The sequence below is a fragment of the Thunnus thynnus genome, chromosome 23, assembly GCF_963924715.1.
Source record: "Thunnus thynnus chromosome 23, fThuThy2.1, whole genome shotgun sequence".
Classification (NCBI taxonomy): domain Eukaryota; kingdom Metazoa; phylum Chordata; class Actinopteri; order Scombriformes; family Scombridae; genus Thunnus; species Thunnus thynnus.
In genome coordinates this window covers 5,890,202-5,907,824 of record NC_089539.1, presented here as the reverse complement: position 1 = coordinate 5,907,824, position 17,623 = coordinate 5,890,202, and the positions used below count along the sequence as shown (strand labels likewise).

Here is a 17,623-nt window from a genome sequence, read left to right as displayed (position 1 = left end):
ACTGCCTGACTAAAATGACTTTATAAACATAACGTCTCATGTTTTTACTCACTTAAAAAAGGTTTTACTGAAAAGACTGAAAGTCTAATTAAGTGAAATATCAGTTAGCGTTAGATTAGCGTTAGCGTTAGACACGACTTTTTTTTATGTTTGTTTTGTTTTGTAAGGCGAACTCTACAGCTCCCAGTGTTTGGGTCCTCAGAGCTGCATATGGAGTAGTTGGGTTGCAGAAGTTAGCTGAGACAGTAAAATAATTACGTTTAACTCATATCTGGCATGAATTTGGATTAATGTGAGCCAAGAAAGGAAAGTAACAAGCAAGGTAGTCTTATCTTATTGTTTATTGCAGCGTCACAACCATGGGTTGTTTTGGAAATCTGTCTGCTTTCACTGCTAGCATAACAGCTGCACGTTACAGATGGCTATGTTTAGGTTTAGATTAATATGGACAACATGCACGCAGTATTTTCTGTTTGAAATTTCAAATATATATATATATATATTTGAAGTTTCAAACTAAATTGACCATGCAGGATGACCACTGCTCCACCCGGCTAAATCTTTGTAAGGTGCTGGAAGCATCAAAGAGTCCAAACTTGATAAAAGACATTTCTGTACACATATATTTATGCAGTATTTCACTTTATTTTGAGCTTTCGGTCTATCAGGCCTTCGTGTATGCTCTGTTGAAGGTCTGATACTAATACTAAACAGAATTGACCAAAAAGCACCGCCTTAGGGAAAATCACATTTTAAGGTGACCGTCCTCTACTGGAATGGAACTTTATTTTCGCTAGACTTTTAAAAAAAAAAAAAAAAAAAAAAAAAAAAAAAGGGCTTAAAGGTGCAGTGTGTAGAATTTAGTGGCATCTAGCAGAACAGACTTGGCAGAAATGGAATAAAATGTTCAGAAGTATGTTTTAATTAGTTTATAATACCATGAAAATAAGAATAATGGTTTTTGTTGGCTTAAAATGAGCCCTCTATATCTACATAGGGAGCAGGTCCTCTTCCACGGAGCCTGTCATGTTGCACCGCCATGTTTCTGCAGTAGCCCAGAACGGACAAACCAAACACTGGCTCTAGAGAGGGTCTTTTATGTTTTTCTCGGCCACTGTAGGATCTCCTACACGCTTGGAAGGGGGTGAGGAGGGGGGTATTCAGTTGGTTGCAATCTGCAGCCTCATCGCTAGATGCCACTAAATCTTACACGCTGGACCTTTAAATTGATGCTTAGACATTAAAATTAAAATAATTAAAAAACATTAAAATATTCATGGTAAATTTAAATCACAGGACACTAAATAAGATTATGAGTCAATAAGTCAAAATTAAGATTTAATTTAAATCAAAATCATGAAATATGATGACTCATAATTTTGACTTAGCCCATCATCATTTTGAATTGGTATCAGTTTGGATTTAGTATGGAAAAAATTTGACTTGGCATCTCATGATTTTAACTTAGTGTTAGTATGTCAACTCTCTCATACTTTTGACTTAGTAATTCGATACATCATGATAGGGCTGAAACTAATGATTGTTTCATTATCGATTATCCAGAAAATGTCAGAAAATGTTGATCACCGTCTTCCCAAAGCTCAAGATGTCATCTTTTGCCCTGACCATCTATTTATTTATCTGTACCATACCTAATTCTTCATGTATTCTTTTTTTCTTGGCAGAAATGGGCTTCCATACACAACGGTTTATTTTGATTGAAACAATTTATTGAAAAATACACCTTATACAGATTATACTGTCTTGTTTTTGAAATGAGCTTCTCGTCTTTCGCACTGAGAGAAGTCATCACTCCTAACTTCACATTGCTTTTCTCTTTCCTGATTCCTGTTTTTTTAGTTGCCATGACTGTAGTAATTGGGTTTGAGGGCAGTGCCAATAAGATCGGCATAGGAATAATCAGGGATGGTGAAGTGCTGTCCAACCCTAGGCGGACCTACATTACTCCTCCTGGTCAAGGCAAGTCAGACTTTTGATAAAACACTAATGTTAGCTTCTCTAAACAAGTGATGTGTTAATGTTTAATAAACTAAAACTAATGTTGACACCATGTTATTTTACCCATCAGGCTTTCTGCCAAGTGACACAGCCAGACACCATCGTGCTGTCATACTGACTGTCCTGAAGGAGGCTCTGGAGCAAGCAGGGCTGAAGCCTGCAGACATTGACTGCGTGGCTTACACCAAAGGTAACATAAGCTCCTGCGAGTTCATCATGCAGTAAAATAAGAGTTAGATTAGATATGTTGTGCATCACATTTTACTGTAAATTTTCTTCAAATTAAGCTCAGTATGTTTGATATCTATGAAGAACCTTCTGATCTTAATCTTGACCAGAATGTTTTAAAAAGTAGGCTGAGTTTGAACAATGCTTGTCCTCACGACATTAGTCTGTAATGATGGACCGAGGACATTATGTTAAAGAGGCTGTCCTGTTTTCCTCTAAAGCCCCTTTCACACATGCAGTCAATCCCTGAAATGTTCAGGAACATTTTCTGCATGCGGTCATGTGTGAATGGGAGCAAGGATGAACATTTTGGAAAATCTGTACCGCCAATTTCCCACCTCAAGACCTCCTAACATTTCAGGGAAAATGCTGGTACGGCTGTGTTGTGAATGAAAGCAGTAATAGTGCAGGGACAAGCACATAAAAGTTCCGTCTGACGAAAGACACTTTCACATGGAGTTAGCGAACCAAACACAAGACTTGACTTGTGGCTGATGTACTGCAAGTTGGTTGGTGCTTGGTTTTGGCTTGTTTGTTTTCAACATGGCGGCTGCATCACAAACTTTGTCATATTACGGATAAACAGTACACTAAAATATGTTTCTGGAAACATTTGATGTGAGAAATAGGCAATGCAGTAACATAATCTTGATTCACATTTGATCAGGATTGCCTAGTTTGAAAGTTTGATCTGATGAAAGATGCTGTCACATGGCGTGAGCAAACCAATCACAAGACTCCGCTGATGACATGTTTGAATCCACGGCTTTTTTACGGTATGCCAATGCTTTCGCGGGTGATTTGTCTTGCAAATTTGTTGAATATTAAATACATTATAAGAACATTGGCACTGGACAAAAACAGCTCCTTGCCCGCCATGATCCTGAAAATAATAAGAGATGTCTTTCATTGCATATATTCGAGTATCTTCTTCTTCTGTGGAGTTTTATGGCAGTTGGCATCCATAAGTGTTGCATTACCACCATCTGCTGGACTGTCCCTTGTCCCATCTGTTCCAGCACTGCCATGGCATTTGTGAAAAGGGGCAAGATGGAAATGTTCCTGACTGTAGCTGCATGTGTGAATAGTGAAAATCACTAGCCTGAAATGTTATCCCAGTAATTTACCGGGAACTATGTGTGAAAGAGGCTGAAGTTTAGTTTTTGTTATTTGCATGGGTAGAGAATTGCATTTTAAACTTCATGGTTGGGACTTTTGGGGCACTTGATAATTTTGGTAGCAGCATGGCTTAATGGATGGCAATGCCATTCTGCTGCTTGGTTGGTCCACCTCTTTGGTCTAGACGAAAATATCACAACAACTATTGAATGAATTGCCATGAAATTTTGTACAGATATTAATGGTTCCTAGAGGATGAATCTTACTGACTTCAGTGAACCCTTGACCTTACTTCTAGTGCCACCAGCAGACATTTTTGGCTTATACGACATTCATGTCCCCCTCAGGGTGCATTGTAATCAGTTTAGTGATCCCCTAAATTTTCATCTAGCATCTCCATCAGGTCAGAATTTATATTTGTCCAATACTTTGGTTTATAACCAAATAACGGCCAAACGAATGACTTTCCCATCAACCTCAGCTGTACAGATTATTGAAAATAATTTGCAAATGCTAGAATGCTAACACCATGATAGTGAATGCAGGCATGGCGCCAGGATTTCAATTTTGGATGGGCCAAAGTAATTTTGGCTGGGCCTTTTAATTATAGAGGTTAATATTGTTTGCCTTCCTTTGACAATTTCCAACTGGTAGTCTCGCTAAAACAGAAATGATTGATATGCTGTGAATGGCGACTAGTTTTCTAAAACATTTTCAATGCCAAGATTGCTTATTATTTACCCACGACACTTTGTATTTATTACAAGTGGCACACGCAAGTATATTGCTCAAATTGTGCAAAAATGAAACATAGTATCATATCTATCATGTTTTTGTTGCTGTGGATTGTGTAGGCCAATACATCCATTCATTTAGAACACTGACATTTTAATGCTATTGAAGGAAATACCATCTTGTTTAGATGATCTGGCTGGATTATTATTTGTTTAAGTTGATTGCAAAAAGAGAGCGAGATCGACTGCTGGGTGAGCTAGATTGACTTTTAACAAGAGAGAGCAGTGCACTGTGCTGTCAATTCATAAGCTTGTGTCAACAAGCTATGCTTCTAAGGCAATATAGAGACAATCAAGTCAGGCAGGAATTTCCAGCTCTACATCCCGTTTTGCCCACATTGTTTTCTAGGTTCTTCAGGTCTCAATAGGAAATGCATTTGCAAATATGAATTAGACACTGACTGCATCTGCATTGTAAACCGCTGATACACTCATTCTACACAGCTGGAAACTGATGTTTTACTATAATTGTTGATTGTATAATTGCAATAAATGTTGTGTTTCCCTTTTAGAAAGGGCTACGTTTTTTGTCTTTATTGTGTATTTAAATGTTAATTTTAATAATTAAAAATAAAAGTTAAGAAAATATATGTTTTTCGAGTCATTTAGGATGGGTCAGTTGTACTAGTGGCCAGGCCAGTTAGGCCCACCCACAACGTGCCTGTTTGAATGTGGTAAACATACTTGCTAAACATGAGCATGTTGCCATGCTAGCGTTTGCATGTCACTCAAAGCACCACTGTGCTAAGCCTCAAAGAGCAGTTAGCATAGCAAAAAAAAAACAAACTACCAGCTGCTAACAATTTGTGCTACTTTAAATGACATGTTCTTTCTCAAACAAAGAGATAAATATATTTTAACTTTTAACACGCCATCATGACAAATTCCTCCTCTTGCAGGTCCTGGAATGGGTGCACCCTTGGTGACAGTGGCCCTTGTGGCTCGTACAGTCGCTCAGCTTTGGGGGAAGCCACTCCTCGGTGTCAACCACTGTATTGGACACATCGAGATGGGTCGACTTATCACCAAAGCCAACAACCCCACTGTGCTTTATGTTAGTGGAGGGAACACACAGGTTAGTTTCTGTATATAAGCCTCATTCTTGCAGAAAAACTACTTGATTTGTTGATTGATTTTTGCTTTTAGTCATTTAGAACAGAGCTTCTGGAGTTGGTGAATCTGTAAAGTACAGTGAGTTACGTTTTATTTGGTGCAAATGTCATTAGACCGTTGTCCATTTCTTGTGAAGGTTATCGCGTACTCTGAGCGGCGGTACAGAATATTTGGGGAGACCATTGACATCGCAGTAGGCAACTGTTTGGACAGGTTCGCCAGGGTTATTAAGGTTTGTCCCATTATTATAGTTATTATAGCAAATATTTGCCTTTTATTGTGTGTTAATATGTTGTGTTTCTCCACTCAGATTTCCAATGACCCCAGTCCAGGCTACAACATAGAGCAGATGGCCAAGAAGTGAGTTATGCCACATTAATAAATACATGCACACTTGCAGTCACTGCTGACCATCAAGCAGCTTCACTGGACTGGTGGTGTGTGCTTAAAGTTTGTAATTTGATTCTGCTTAACATTGCTTCTTGTACGTGCTGCCAGGGGGCGTGAGTATGTGGAGCTGCCATATACAGTAAAAGGAATGGATGTCTCATTTTCCGGGATTTTATCCTACATTGAGGTGAGTGGTTGCAAAAAGCTGTAATATATAAATAATGATTAAATAATGATTTGATTCTCTCTATTATATTCTCATGTGATGTAGATGTTGATGAGGAAAATCCAGAAACTTATACTGAAGGCCAAAGTTTGATTTCTACCATTTCATCATTTTTCTGCTTTTTATTGCAGGCCTGCTTCATGTGTTTTTTGTTTTTCTTTCATAGGAAGCTGCTCATAAGATGCTGAGCTCTGGTCAGTGTACAGCAGAGGACCTGTGTTTCTCACTGCAGGTCAGAACAACGCTACTAGACTGCACAGTTAAAGGCTTTAATTGGGCCCAGTCATGAAAATAAACAGTTTCCACCAGCACTCCAGATTAAAGCTTCATTCACAAGTTGCATCTTAGGATCAGCTGATATCAACGCTTAAAAATAAATATCAGTGTCTTGCAGCAAAACAAAAATGTTAAGATTGGCATTTCTGGAAATCTTGTTCCTCCTTTGATGTTGAGATATTTGGTCAAAAAAATATTTATCTTTGACCGCATTGCCCAGCTCTAATGTCTCCCTTCCTGCAGGAGACTGTGTTCTCTATGCTGGTGGAGATCACAGAGAGAGCCATGGCTCACTGCGGCTCCCAAGAGGTCCTCATTGTTGGGGGAGTTGGCTGTAAGTACATCAAGAACCCTTTGGATGTTGAAAGGAAGAATCCAATCTAAAATACTTTAACCCAGTTCAAAACACCTATTGTTGATGTACTTTTATTGTTGATGCACTTTTGTGCATTATGTTCTGTCTTTTTTAGTGTGTTCTACATCGTCCAGTGGCCAGTGATATATTCTGTAGATACAATGATACAGCGAAAATGTCTCAATAACTTAAAATATCAACAGTAAATGTTCAGAGGTACCAAAGAGGGAGTTTCTAGAACTGCCATTTAGCTAGTTCACTGATCGCATGTTGTGGAACCTTATTCTGCGAAACATTAGAAATCATTTATACTCTGAATTATAAGTAGATGAGGCAGGTTGAACACAGTGTAACAATAAAAGGTGAATTAACACTGGAACATTAAATATAACATCAAATATTCATATGTGTAACAGAAAGTTGTAGAATGCTCTAAAATCAACAAGAAAAGTAAAAGGTTGTTTTTCCTTTTAAAGTCTGAAAACTTGGTTTCAGATTTTGAATATTTCACTATAACATTAAATATTTATGAAATACTATGTATAGTGAGCAACAATCAAAGTTAAATGAAAAAAACATGATTAATTATTATTTATGAAGGTTTAACACTGAAAACATTCAGCTAATCAGCTTCATCAGGACAGTGTGGGTGTGGTTTGATCAGATTTGATTGGCAGTGACCTTTTTAACATAAACAACAACTACTGTCAGGTTTTGATAAAAATATTGGAAAATCCTGATTGGTGCATTGAAGTATATGTGTGAACTCACCTTTTGCTAACTGAGCCCCGTCTACAGAGTAAAACACAAATACAGAAAGTTGTGTGTTCATGTAGGACCACATCACCTCATATTAAGAAGCTGATGAAGATTTTCAGGGTCTTTAAATGAACAGCTTACCCATTTTTGTTCTGTACAAGACCATTTGGGAAAAATACTTCCCACAAGAACAAAAGTATCTACGTTCTTGGTAATCACCAAACTGTGCAGAGATTCTGCAACAACCCAAAAAATAAAAGAAAATGTCCATGCAGTGCCGGTGGAACGGTTTTTGTAGTGTTCTCTAAATGTGAAAAAAAGATAATCTAATGGTATTCAAGGGCTTTTTTTTTCTCTGATAATTTGGTCTCCTGTGTGAGCTCAGACAGCCTCTTCACTATAAAGAGCCTTATATTTATAGCTTCAAATACATTGGTTAAGCTTGAAAAAATATTTCAGGAGTTCCTGTCTTACTAGAATCTGATCTTTGCATTTCCTCTGCAGGTAATCTGCGTCTGCAGGAGATGATGGGGGTGATGTGTAAGGAGAGAGGAGCCAAACTGTTTGCCACAGATGAACGGTAAACCTGTTTGTTCACTCAGACTTACATTAAAATAACATCAAGTGTTGCTTGATGAGCAGTGGGTTGGAGTCCCAGGGCGGAGACTTCAATGGCTCCCCTTTTTGTATATGTATATCTTTCATGTATTGATATGGGGGTTGGTTGGGTGTTAATATACGTTTCTACAGTCAGGTGTTACTTAGTATAATTCTCTTAGTTTGAGAGATAACCATGCTAAATGTAATTGTATTTATAATCCCATTTAGTACAAACCACAAATAGTGTTAACCATATTTCATTGCTTGCCATGTGTTAGATTTTTGTTTTTCTTTAACTCAATGCTCATTATTTACATTCACTTCACTAAAATACTTTGAAGTTAAATAATTTATTAAAACATGTCTGTTAAGATATTGCTGGATAGTAATGTAGTTTTTAAGTAAAGAGTCATCCCAAAAGGTTGCCTGTGTTGAATTACCTGTCAGGCAGGTTTCAGCTCTTTATATGATAATTTTCAAACACTTTCATCTAAAAAACAATGGCATGCCTTGCAAAATGCTTAGCAGTAATGTAAGTGATTTGTAGTAAATGGACTGAACATGGAAAAGCACTGACATAGTACTAAAATGTTAGCGTTCAGGGCAACAGGTCTTCTATGAAAAGCTTGAATACAACAATGTCCATATCAATCTCTTGTATGAATATGTGAAAAGAGCAAACTGTCGTCTTTTCTTTCCATCACATGCCTTCACTGCTGAGTTCCTAAAATAAACTGGGATTTCAGTCTGCCAGGAACATTGTGTTCCTGGTCCAGTCCAGATAACACACTGTTCACTTTGTGCCATAGATTCTGCATAGACAACGGAGCAATGATTGCTCAAGCCGGCTGGGAGATGTTTAGGTCTGGTCATTTGACTGAGCTGGAAGACTCATGGATTACTCAAAGGTAAACTTCAGTTTTTGTCTTTACACTTTCCTCATCTGACTGTATTGAGAATCTCCATCTGTGCCTTTGTGGCAAATGATGGCCATTCTTATAAATGGTTGCTTGTGATGTTGATGATCCAACATATTGATACACAAAATTGGATCCAAGGTGCTTTCAGGGCCGCCCCAGCTATAGATGCCAGTACTATAGACTTTACTATCACCCTTAAAAGGGAACTCCACTGATTTTACACATCAAAGTGTGTTTCCAGGTGTTGGGGAATACTACTGTGTATGTGAAATTTGGAGTCAGAAAGTCAGAAGTGACATCACCAGACCTCTGTAGCCTGATCCTCATCTCTGCTTGAGGCTACATTAGCCGCTACAAGCATGTCAACCAGATCTCCAATTAAGTTGAGAAGTAAAAGGGGCTGCTGGTTCTGAAATTGTATTTGCCCCATTCTGTATTCCCATTTCAAAATCTTTTTTAAATGATCTTCTCAATGTTACTAAGCATAGAAACTCAGGACTCTCCTGGATAATGTAACGATCCTATAGGTTTATATTATGACCACCAGTTTCAATTGTCAACTTAGTTTCTGAGAAATCACATTTTGGCGGACAATTAAGAAAAACAGTACCCATGAGCCTCGGCCGCTGTTGCAATGGAGGAAAAAAACTTCACCATTGAAGTTGTAAACAATAGACGTAGTTGCTGAATTCACTCAAGAGACCCAGAAATTAAAAATCGACTTTGTAGATTGTAAAATTTCTCAACACTGTAGTCTTTAGCTTCTACCCACAACCACATTTTAAGCCCAGTGATTGGCTAGTCGTAGTTAATTTGTACCCCGAAATGTTTAGGTAGTCTTGTACCTTCAACTTTTTACACAGGAACCAGATATTTTTGAAACACAGTTCATCTTTTGTATTGATGATTTAACCGAGAGTTTCATGTTGATCCAAGCCATGGAAGAATTTGAACTATGAGTAACATATCATTGACTTTGGGGAAAAATTAATGAGATTTTAACTTCCGGAACCAGAAGTGCCTGTAAAAGGTCCTACCGCTTTGAAACTCTATTGAACTGTTGGCAGACAAGTTGCATCGTGGATTTAAAAAGATGATTCTGTTGCATCAATTTGATCCTTTTTTAAAAACTGGCCATTGTGTGGGAGTGCAAGGTTAAATCGGTGTACTTTTTAAAATTGTTGGTAAATAGGTTTTACTTGATACTGAAACACTATCAAAAAGTCTTCACCAATGCTATGAAAAAAATGTTGGGAATCCTGGATCTAAGTACTCCCAAAATTAAAGGGAATTTTTGGGATCACAACTTTGCTCTCATTCCCTGTCCATGTCAGCCATGAACTTTTCTCCTGTTGTAGGTACAGAACAGATGAAGTGGAAGTGACATGGAGAGACTGATTGATGGACTAAGCATCACCTTGGTGCTAAACATGTTGTTGCAGCAGGTCTGTTATGGGGTAAATGTACAGATGAACTACAGTCCTTTCTTGTGGTCTGTCGAGGTGGAGGAGAAATTCCTGTTAAGAGCACATTTTGTCCCTTCCTGCGCATTAAGAGTTCTCTGGTGTTTAACACCAGAAACAAAGTTGAATAAGGAGGTCAGATTATGCAAGATTAGGACACTTTCAGTGTCATTTTTAAATTCAGATGTCTGTACTACATTAAAGTCTCCCAGTATGATTTGGTGTTACAGATTTACATTGTATCCTGTTTTATGTTCAGTTACAAATTGCTAATCCTAAGTTATCATGCACTTGTATTTGCCAAGGAGAGAAACACTGACAAATGTGATTTCTTTTTTTGTACTTTTTGTCTCCGGTTTGTCACGCAATAATTCTGAATTTATGTTGAAATAAAAAGAACTAATATGGGAACAGGTCAAGTTTATTCATTTTTATTAAGCAATACTGTTCACTTACATTCCTCCTCCAGTGTAATTTTTTTTTTTTTTAAATTCAATAAATTTTCCTTTTCAAAAAAAAACAAAACAAAACATACTGAACACGGTGAGATCCCTTATGGATTCATGAGCAACATTCACCCGATTAGGGGACCAAATAAAAACAAAGAAAGGAAAACAGCATTAAGATCGGACAGGGGTAAAGGGTGAACTCTACTGTGCCTTTGACTACACCCTTCTGTAAACTGAAGACACGGATACAGAGGTCCTCTGCAAACATTAACAGTTAAACTCAAGCAGATTACAAGACATTCTTCTGTTTATAATTGAGAAGGGGGAAAAAATAAATCACTCTGGTGAGGGTTTCTCGCACACAGGGATTGGTCACAACAGATTTTTTTTTAACAAAGTGCTTGATTGACCACTCGCTTTACAGAGGACAAAAAAAAAAAAAAAAAAAAGATAAAACTGCAGCTTTCAAAAAAAGGGGAAAAAAACTGAATTACAGCTCCTCAGATTGTTTTAAAAAAGACCAGCTCTACACATAGAAGCTAAAAATCGTAATGAGGTGATGAAAACAGGTCTGATTAATTAAGGCAGGCTTTCTGTAAGGCGTTAAAAAAGTCCATTGCTGTAAGATCTCAAAGGAGTTAGTCCAAAGTGTCTCAGTGTGGCTTTGCGTGAAGACATCATCCTGAGTGCAGTGTGTGAAGGGGACTCAAAAAACTGTCCATCTTTATGTGTTTTAATGTGCATGTAGGTGTTGTGTATGTGTTTATATATGCTTTGGGTTTCTCACACTGCTAGGCTGGGTGCTCCTGGGTGTCCTTGTACCAGACAACCCTTTTTGGATCTGAAACACAGAAAAATAACACAATGATGTCAAACAAACATTTCTAATGGCTGTAATATATCATATTTGTGTCAGATACATTAATAAGAATTGCCCGTCACACTACATGATCATAAGCTGATCAAATTGAAGTGCCTCATTGTATACAATCTTGGCCTGTTCTTCAGTGTTGTCTGTGTCAACCACCACACATTCTGAGCAATTAAAGCAATAAGCAGGTAAATACTAAATCAGCCTCCTGGTTGGCTTCATGTACTGTTAACTGGAAAAACACTATGTCTTATTTTACATTATTAAAATGTTTTTTCATATGGTTAGAGTAAAACCCTGCCACAACTTGTTTTTAAAACTGGTGGAAGCCAATTTCACAACATTTCAAAACATCACTATGTCAGAGGTAATGTGGGGAGTCAACTTACCTTTTTTCTGTTTGTTACAGATAGCATTCCATTCTATGGAGAGAAAAAAAAGAAAAAAAAAAAGAGTCAGTTTGAACACATGCACTGAAATGACAGTTTTCAGAATTAAAAAAAAAAAAACATATACACAATGCGTCTTCAGTGCTTCTTGCAGCTCTCACCTCTACTGTGATAGTTTAGAGCCTCCATTAGATGGCGACAACTAAGCAGCAGCTTCCCGTTGCTCTCGTCTACCTCAGGGCGTGTGGTGGGGGTGACGGAGGTAGCGACTGGAACAGGCGTTTCTTCGGGGGGCTGGACTGTGAGAACTGTCTCGAGCTGTGGGTCTGCTGACTGTTGTGTGTCTGTGGGCTGAGATGCGAGGGCGTTGGCAGCGGGGCGAAGGCCGGAGCCCTCTGTGGCTGGTCTCGCCTCGCTGATGAAACTGAGACCCCACTGGTTCTGTAGCAGCACACCAATGGCGGGGCGGTCCTCCTCCAGCGCTCCACTTGCTGCGCCCGCCTTCACCTTGGAGGCGTAACTGACGGCAGGCTGCAGCTTGGCGGGGCTGTCCTGCACTGGGAAGGCAGGCGGGGGCTTGAGCAGTGACAGACTGTCCTCCACCCACCTCTCCTTTTGGTTAACCTTTTGGGGCCGGTCGCTCACTCGGCTGACCCCCTTTTGGCTTTCCCTACGGAGGCTGCGGCCTTTGTGTTGCTGGCCCTTGCGTTCTTTCTCCCTGCGAAAGCTGAAGGGGTGTGTGTGGCTGGGTCCGATCAGTTCGCCCTCGGGTGAAAGCTGTCGGGGCTGCTGGTTTCCTCCAGAGATACAACCTCCACCCCCACCTCCTCCACAGTTGCCTGAGCCAGGTGACAGGCGTCGGTTGCGAATGTGTGGCTCGGAGTTGGTGGCTGAAACGAGGACTGCTGGATCACACAAGGTATCTGACTCACATACAGTGTTGTTGGCTTCCCATGTACCTGAAACAAAGCGTTGACACGTAGGTCAAATATGTGGTATTGTCATTTGCAGTTAATTTTTCTAAACATGCTGAGCTAAAATAAACACTGATATGCATGCATCACGTCAACCAAAAACAAGTTCCAGTTTTTGATGACTAGTCTAGCATGTGAAATAGTCAACTGGAGAACATGAAACTTTGGTCATAGCCTTAGGAAACTTAAAGAAACTAAAAGTCTGTGTACTGCTCTCATTAAACAACCTTCTTGTCTGGTGTTGAGTCTTAACTAGCACACTAAATGTGTCCATGTGGGAGTTCCACACTACAAGACTCTTCCCTTGGCATTGGTTCACAAAGGATCTTTACACTTGGCTGTTTTATATAAAGAAACATCAGGGGTGCATGACACATAAAGTCATGTGACTTTACTGTGCTAGTTGAGTTTTGGCAGAACAACAGTTCCCTGTATTGTTGCCTATTTGCCAAGTTGTGTAGAAAAGAACAAGTGGACCATATTCTGAATTAAGACGATGAAACTGAAGTGACATCTTTTATGTCTTGCGTGTTGTACAGAGTGTACTGAAATTAAATTTTAAAATTGTCCAGAGAGTGAGAGTGAAAGAAAGTTTTGATAATTGCAATGTGTCCATTAATAAAGTTGTTATTCCATTTATCATCAAACACATCTGAGAAATCATTGGTTCCAACTACAGCTGGGCGATAAGACCGAAATCTCATATCCTGATATAGGTAATTTCATTTCAACGATACCTATCCCCATATATCCGCACATTTTCATTCAATGAATAAATAGTTGGTCTGTGCCAAATGATGAAAAATATTGCAGTAAAGAGTGTGATTTGTGTCACAATGAAATAAATGATAGAGCATAATATGAAATGGTAGACTTTTTTTATATCGTCACATGATATATAGTCATATTGCACAGCTCTAGTTCCAACTTCTCAGATTGTGGGTATTTGCTTATTTTCCATTGTTTAGATCACTGTAAATATGTTTAGGTTGGACAGAACAAGCAACAAGAAGACTCCACCTCAGGTTTTCCTACACAATTTGGATATTTCTCAATACTTTTACAAGTAACGGACAAATTGATCCGTTAGGGGGAAAAAAATAGAATTTATCAATGATGAAAATCATCATTAGTTGCAACCCTACAAGTCACTTGTTTGTGTATATATATTATATATACATACACACACACACACACACACACACACATACATACAGACATACATATAAATAAATAAACAGCACCAGAAAATGCCAATCTAAGCAATCATTTTATAAGAAACACCTGTTTGGCATCTTCCTAGTCTTCAACTGGCTACAGTCTATTGCAGCTCTCAGCACCTGTCACCATACTCCTCACTGCTTGTTGGGAATCTTACCATTAAGACAGACCGAGCCATAATGCAGTGGTGGAAGAAGTATTCAGAACCCTTACTTACTAAGTACAAGTACCAACACAGCAATGTAAATATACAAGTAAAAGTCAAGTACGTAAGCATTATGAGCTTGATGTAGTTAAAGTATTGCAGTAAAAGTAGTGGTTTGGTCCCTCTCATTAATATATTATTATATATGACATCATTAGATTATTAATAGTGACGCATCAGTGTTAGAGCAGCATGTTACTGTTGTAGCTGCTGGAGGTGGAGCTAGTTTACACTACTTTATATACAGTTAGCTAGTTTAGTCCAGTGGTTCCCAAATTAGGGGTTGGGCGCCTCCAAAGGGTCATCAAATAAATCTGAGGGGTCGTGAGATGATTAATGGGAGAGGAAAGAAGAAAAAACAAGTTCACTCTGTATAGTTTTGGTGAAATATTGGATCATTTATTGAAAGGAAGCCATGTGAGAAGTTTAGAGGAAAAAAGAATCACTATTTGGTGGAGCTATTAACAACTCAGACATCTGAAATGTGACCCCGACTACACACTGCTTTGATAAAACGTCAAAAGCCAAAAAGGTTGAAAACCACTGGTTTCATCTTTAATGTGTTGTATTTTAAAAGCTTGTTATATTATCCATTGAGTCAAATCTTCAACTGAAAAGTAACTAAAGCTGTCAAATGTAGTTGAGTAGAAAGTACAATATTTCCCTCTTAAATGTAGTGGAGTGGAGGTATAACGTAGCATCAAATTAAATACTAAAGTAAAACACAGGTACCTAAAAACTGAACTTCAGTAATCGTACTTAGTTACTTTCCACCACTGTTGTAACGTTTCATTGCTTGTAATTGTTTTCAGTATCAACTGACAAAGTATGTCAGCGGGATATATTTTCCGCGGCAGCAAAATAAAGGACGAAACTCCCCACAGGAGCTCTGCATGGTTACAGACCCTGAGTCACATAACGCTCAGTACTGAGCACACCCGGCCGGAGCAGCGTGTCCGCTCCTCAGCGCCACATCTCAAAGAAACTGGTACCAATTCACCAACCCAATAAGCCCGCCTCGAACATTGTGACAAATGTCCAGAAACTGACTGACTGAAAAAACTCTCCGGTCGCTGATTTAAAGAGTAACAGCTTCATCAGAAGCTCACTGAATACATGTTATGTTTCTACGGTGCTTGAGGCTAAAAAGAGCCCGCACCGGTGTTAGCAGACTTTAATTAGCAGTGTCATGGTACAGTGAGGTCACTCGACGGTTTTTATAAGTCTTACGTTACAGCACGGTGGATCAAGTTCAACAGTGTGTCGACAACAACTGTCGTCGAGGAAATGGCTTCACTTTTCACCATTTTTGAGTAATGCCTTGCTAGCTAACTAAGTTTCGTAACCCTCCATTCAAAGCGGCGAGCAGGCTGCTATCGATACCGCTAGCACCCCTGCTAACACCGTCGGCAAGACAACAAAGTAACACCGCTTAAAAGTGAGGAATTTCGGTCAGATATGTCGAAAAGTTGGACAAACTTACCTGTTTTGATATGCATGTCTTGTTGCTGAATGTGTCGTCGGGTCTAAACCGTTGAGTAACTTTTGTTTACAGCGGAAAGAAAACGTCGGCTCGCTGGAGGAGTCTTGTGCTGCCACCCGGAAGCGACACGAGAATGTGGGTGGGACAGGAAGTCCTCGCAGATAAGCGGTCCGGCGGGAAACTTGGGAGGGAAATTTTAATATTCATCCCGTTTTATAATAACCACGTGGCAACAACGATCTATCTAGTTTGACAACGTGTAAATGTCATTTCAGATGCTTTAAAAGTCAATTTAAGTTTTGCTATTTTAATACTGCAAATACAGCCAAATATGGTGTTACTCTTGTAAAACACTTAACGGTCAAGATTTTCAGTTGCTATGGAGGGCCAAAAGGAGACTGATCAGACTTTTAGACAGACCACATGAAGGCTACATTTGTCATAAACTGTACAGCAAATGTTCTGTTACACTGATTACATGGCCACATAAAGAAAAAATATGCTAAAAATTTAAAAAGCAAACAAACAATAGATGGGCTGGGGATTTAAAATAAGCTCTACCAAAATTACTTTTTTGCAGAATGAAATAAAATATGTGTAATATGAGTCTAAGATACAATTTTATTGGAAATCTTGATCATCTTAAAAACATCCAGAGTGATGCATCACTGTGACTGTATACTACAGTAGTTCCTTGTGCCAAGAGTAGCAGAAATGGCCATAAATGGCTCACAAAACTGGTCCAAGGGGGGTAAATACTTCTGGTATTTGTATTGGCAAAATGAGACTGTAGACAGCACAAACGTTTCAGCCTCAAGCCTTCTTCACTCTGCTGTGTCTTAACTCTGGCAATCTTTATTTACTATACAGTATGACTGAGCCTAGCCTGACTGAGAATACAACAGAGCAGTAATTTATTCTACAAGATCAGACGAAGTAATCATCAAGTCATCATGGATAGAACTAGAGATAGTATGTCAGTCTTGAGTGGATTACAGACATCCTGCCCTTTTACCCCCCTTCATTGTTTTCATGCTTTGATCATTTACATCCAAGTCCTTACTATGACCCTAAATGTTATCTATCATCTGTCCTTTGCCCCTTGTTTCATTTCATCAGCTGCATATCCCTGCTGTCCTGCTCAGATAGCTTTTCTTTGTTGTCGTTGTTGTTGTTATAAAGTGTGGAATTACTGGAATATTTCTGTCTTCAGCTCCTAAAAATGACCTAAATCATGAATTTTTGGTTGATTAGGTTATAATCCATAGACATATGCAACCTTTGACAATGGGTCTTAGGTAGACATTGCTTTATTTTGAGGGGTCACAAGCGAATAAGGCTGGGAAATACTGACATACAGCATCTCGTCACTTTGGTTATAGAAAATGGATGGATGGCTAGACTCCACTAGACAACCACAAGTGCTAGAAAGGGTCCCTTTTGACCCTTTAAACACTTGAACTGTAGCTCTAAACATGCTCTTATTTGCTTGTTTGGGAGAGATGCACTTATAATTTTTGACAACATCTAGCTCTTGTCCCTATGGGGGTTGAATACACCTATTGTAAGTTACTTTGGAAAACAGCATCTGTTAAATAAATGTCATGTATCTGTCTGTCTGACTCATATTTGGATTATATTCATCAGTTAACACCCAAAATACTTTACATTTCCATGTAAAGAAAACCAAACAACTATATTTTTCCAAACATGATTTCCATATAACAGAGCATGACCACACATCAGAAAATGCCTGGGTGGTTGTCAGT

The 17,623-nt window shown here is 38.8% G+C and overlaps 2 protein-coding genes across 2 annotated transcripts; one reads left to right on the top strand and one right to left on the bottom strand.

Annotated features, from left to right (window-relative positions):
* The first annotated feature begins 169 nt into the window (after positions 1 to 169).
* On the top strand, positions 170 to 10,676 carry osgep (O-sialoglycoprotein endopeptidase). Its single transcript, XM_067582294.1, has 12 exons — positions 170 to 322; positions 1,861 to 1,980; positions 2,090 to 2,209; positions 5,060 to 5,235; positions 5,410 to 5,505; positions 5,584 to 5,633; positions 5,772 to 5,850; positions 6,056 to 6,121; positions 6,409 to 6,499; positions 7,784 to 7,859; positions 8,689 to 8,787; positions 10,158 to 10,676. The coding sequence occupies exons 2-12, from the start codon at positions 1,866 to 1,868 to the stop codon at positions 10,195 to 10,197; spliced, it is 1,008 nt and encodes a 335-aa protein (XP_067438395.1). The 5' UTR covers positions 170 to 322; positions 1,861 to 1,865; the 3' UTR covers positions 10,198 to 10,676.
* Position 10,677: 1 nt separating this feature from the next.
* si:ch211-214j24.10 (uncharacterized protein LOC558894 homolog) lies at positions 10,678 to 16,003 on the bottom strand. Its single transcript, XM_067582297.1, has 4 exons — positions 15,855 to 16,003; positions 12,133 to 12,930; positions 11,972 to 12,004; positions 10,678 to 11,552 (listed from the first exon to the last, which is right to left on the bottom strand). The coding sequence occupies exons 1-4, from the start codon at positions 15,868 to 15,870 to the stop codon at positions 11,503 to 11,505; spliced, it is 897 nt and encodes a 298-aa protein (XP_067438398.1). The 5' UTR covers positions 15,871 to 16,003; the 3' UTR covers positions 10,678 to 11,502.
* Between the last annotated feature and the right edge of the window lie 1,620 nt (positions 16,004 to 17,623).

Coding starts and splice junctions, on each gene's coding strand:
- osgep (XM_067582294.1), top strand. CDS start 1,866: ATGACTGTAGTAATTGGGTTTGAGGGCAGTGCCAATAAGATCGGCATA. Junction 5,634..5,771: donor ATAGAGCAGATGGCCAAGAA/GTGAGTTATGCC, acceptor ACGTGCTGCCAG/GGGGCGTGAGTATGTGGAGC. Junction 8,788..10,157: donor GACTCATGGATTACTCAAAG/GTAAACTTCAGT, acceptor CTCCTGTTGTAG/GTACAGAACAGATGAAGTGG.
- si:ch211-214j24.10 (XM_067582297.1), bottom strand. Junction 12,005..12,132: donor TCTAAACTATCACAGTAGAG/GTGAGAGCTGCA, acceptor TTCTCTCCATAG/AATGGAATGCTATCTGTAAC. Junction 11,553..11,971: donor CTGTAACAAACAGAAAAAAG/GTAAGTTGACTC, acceptor TCTGTGTTTCAG/ATCCAAAAAGGGTTGTCTGG.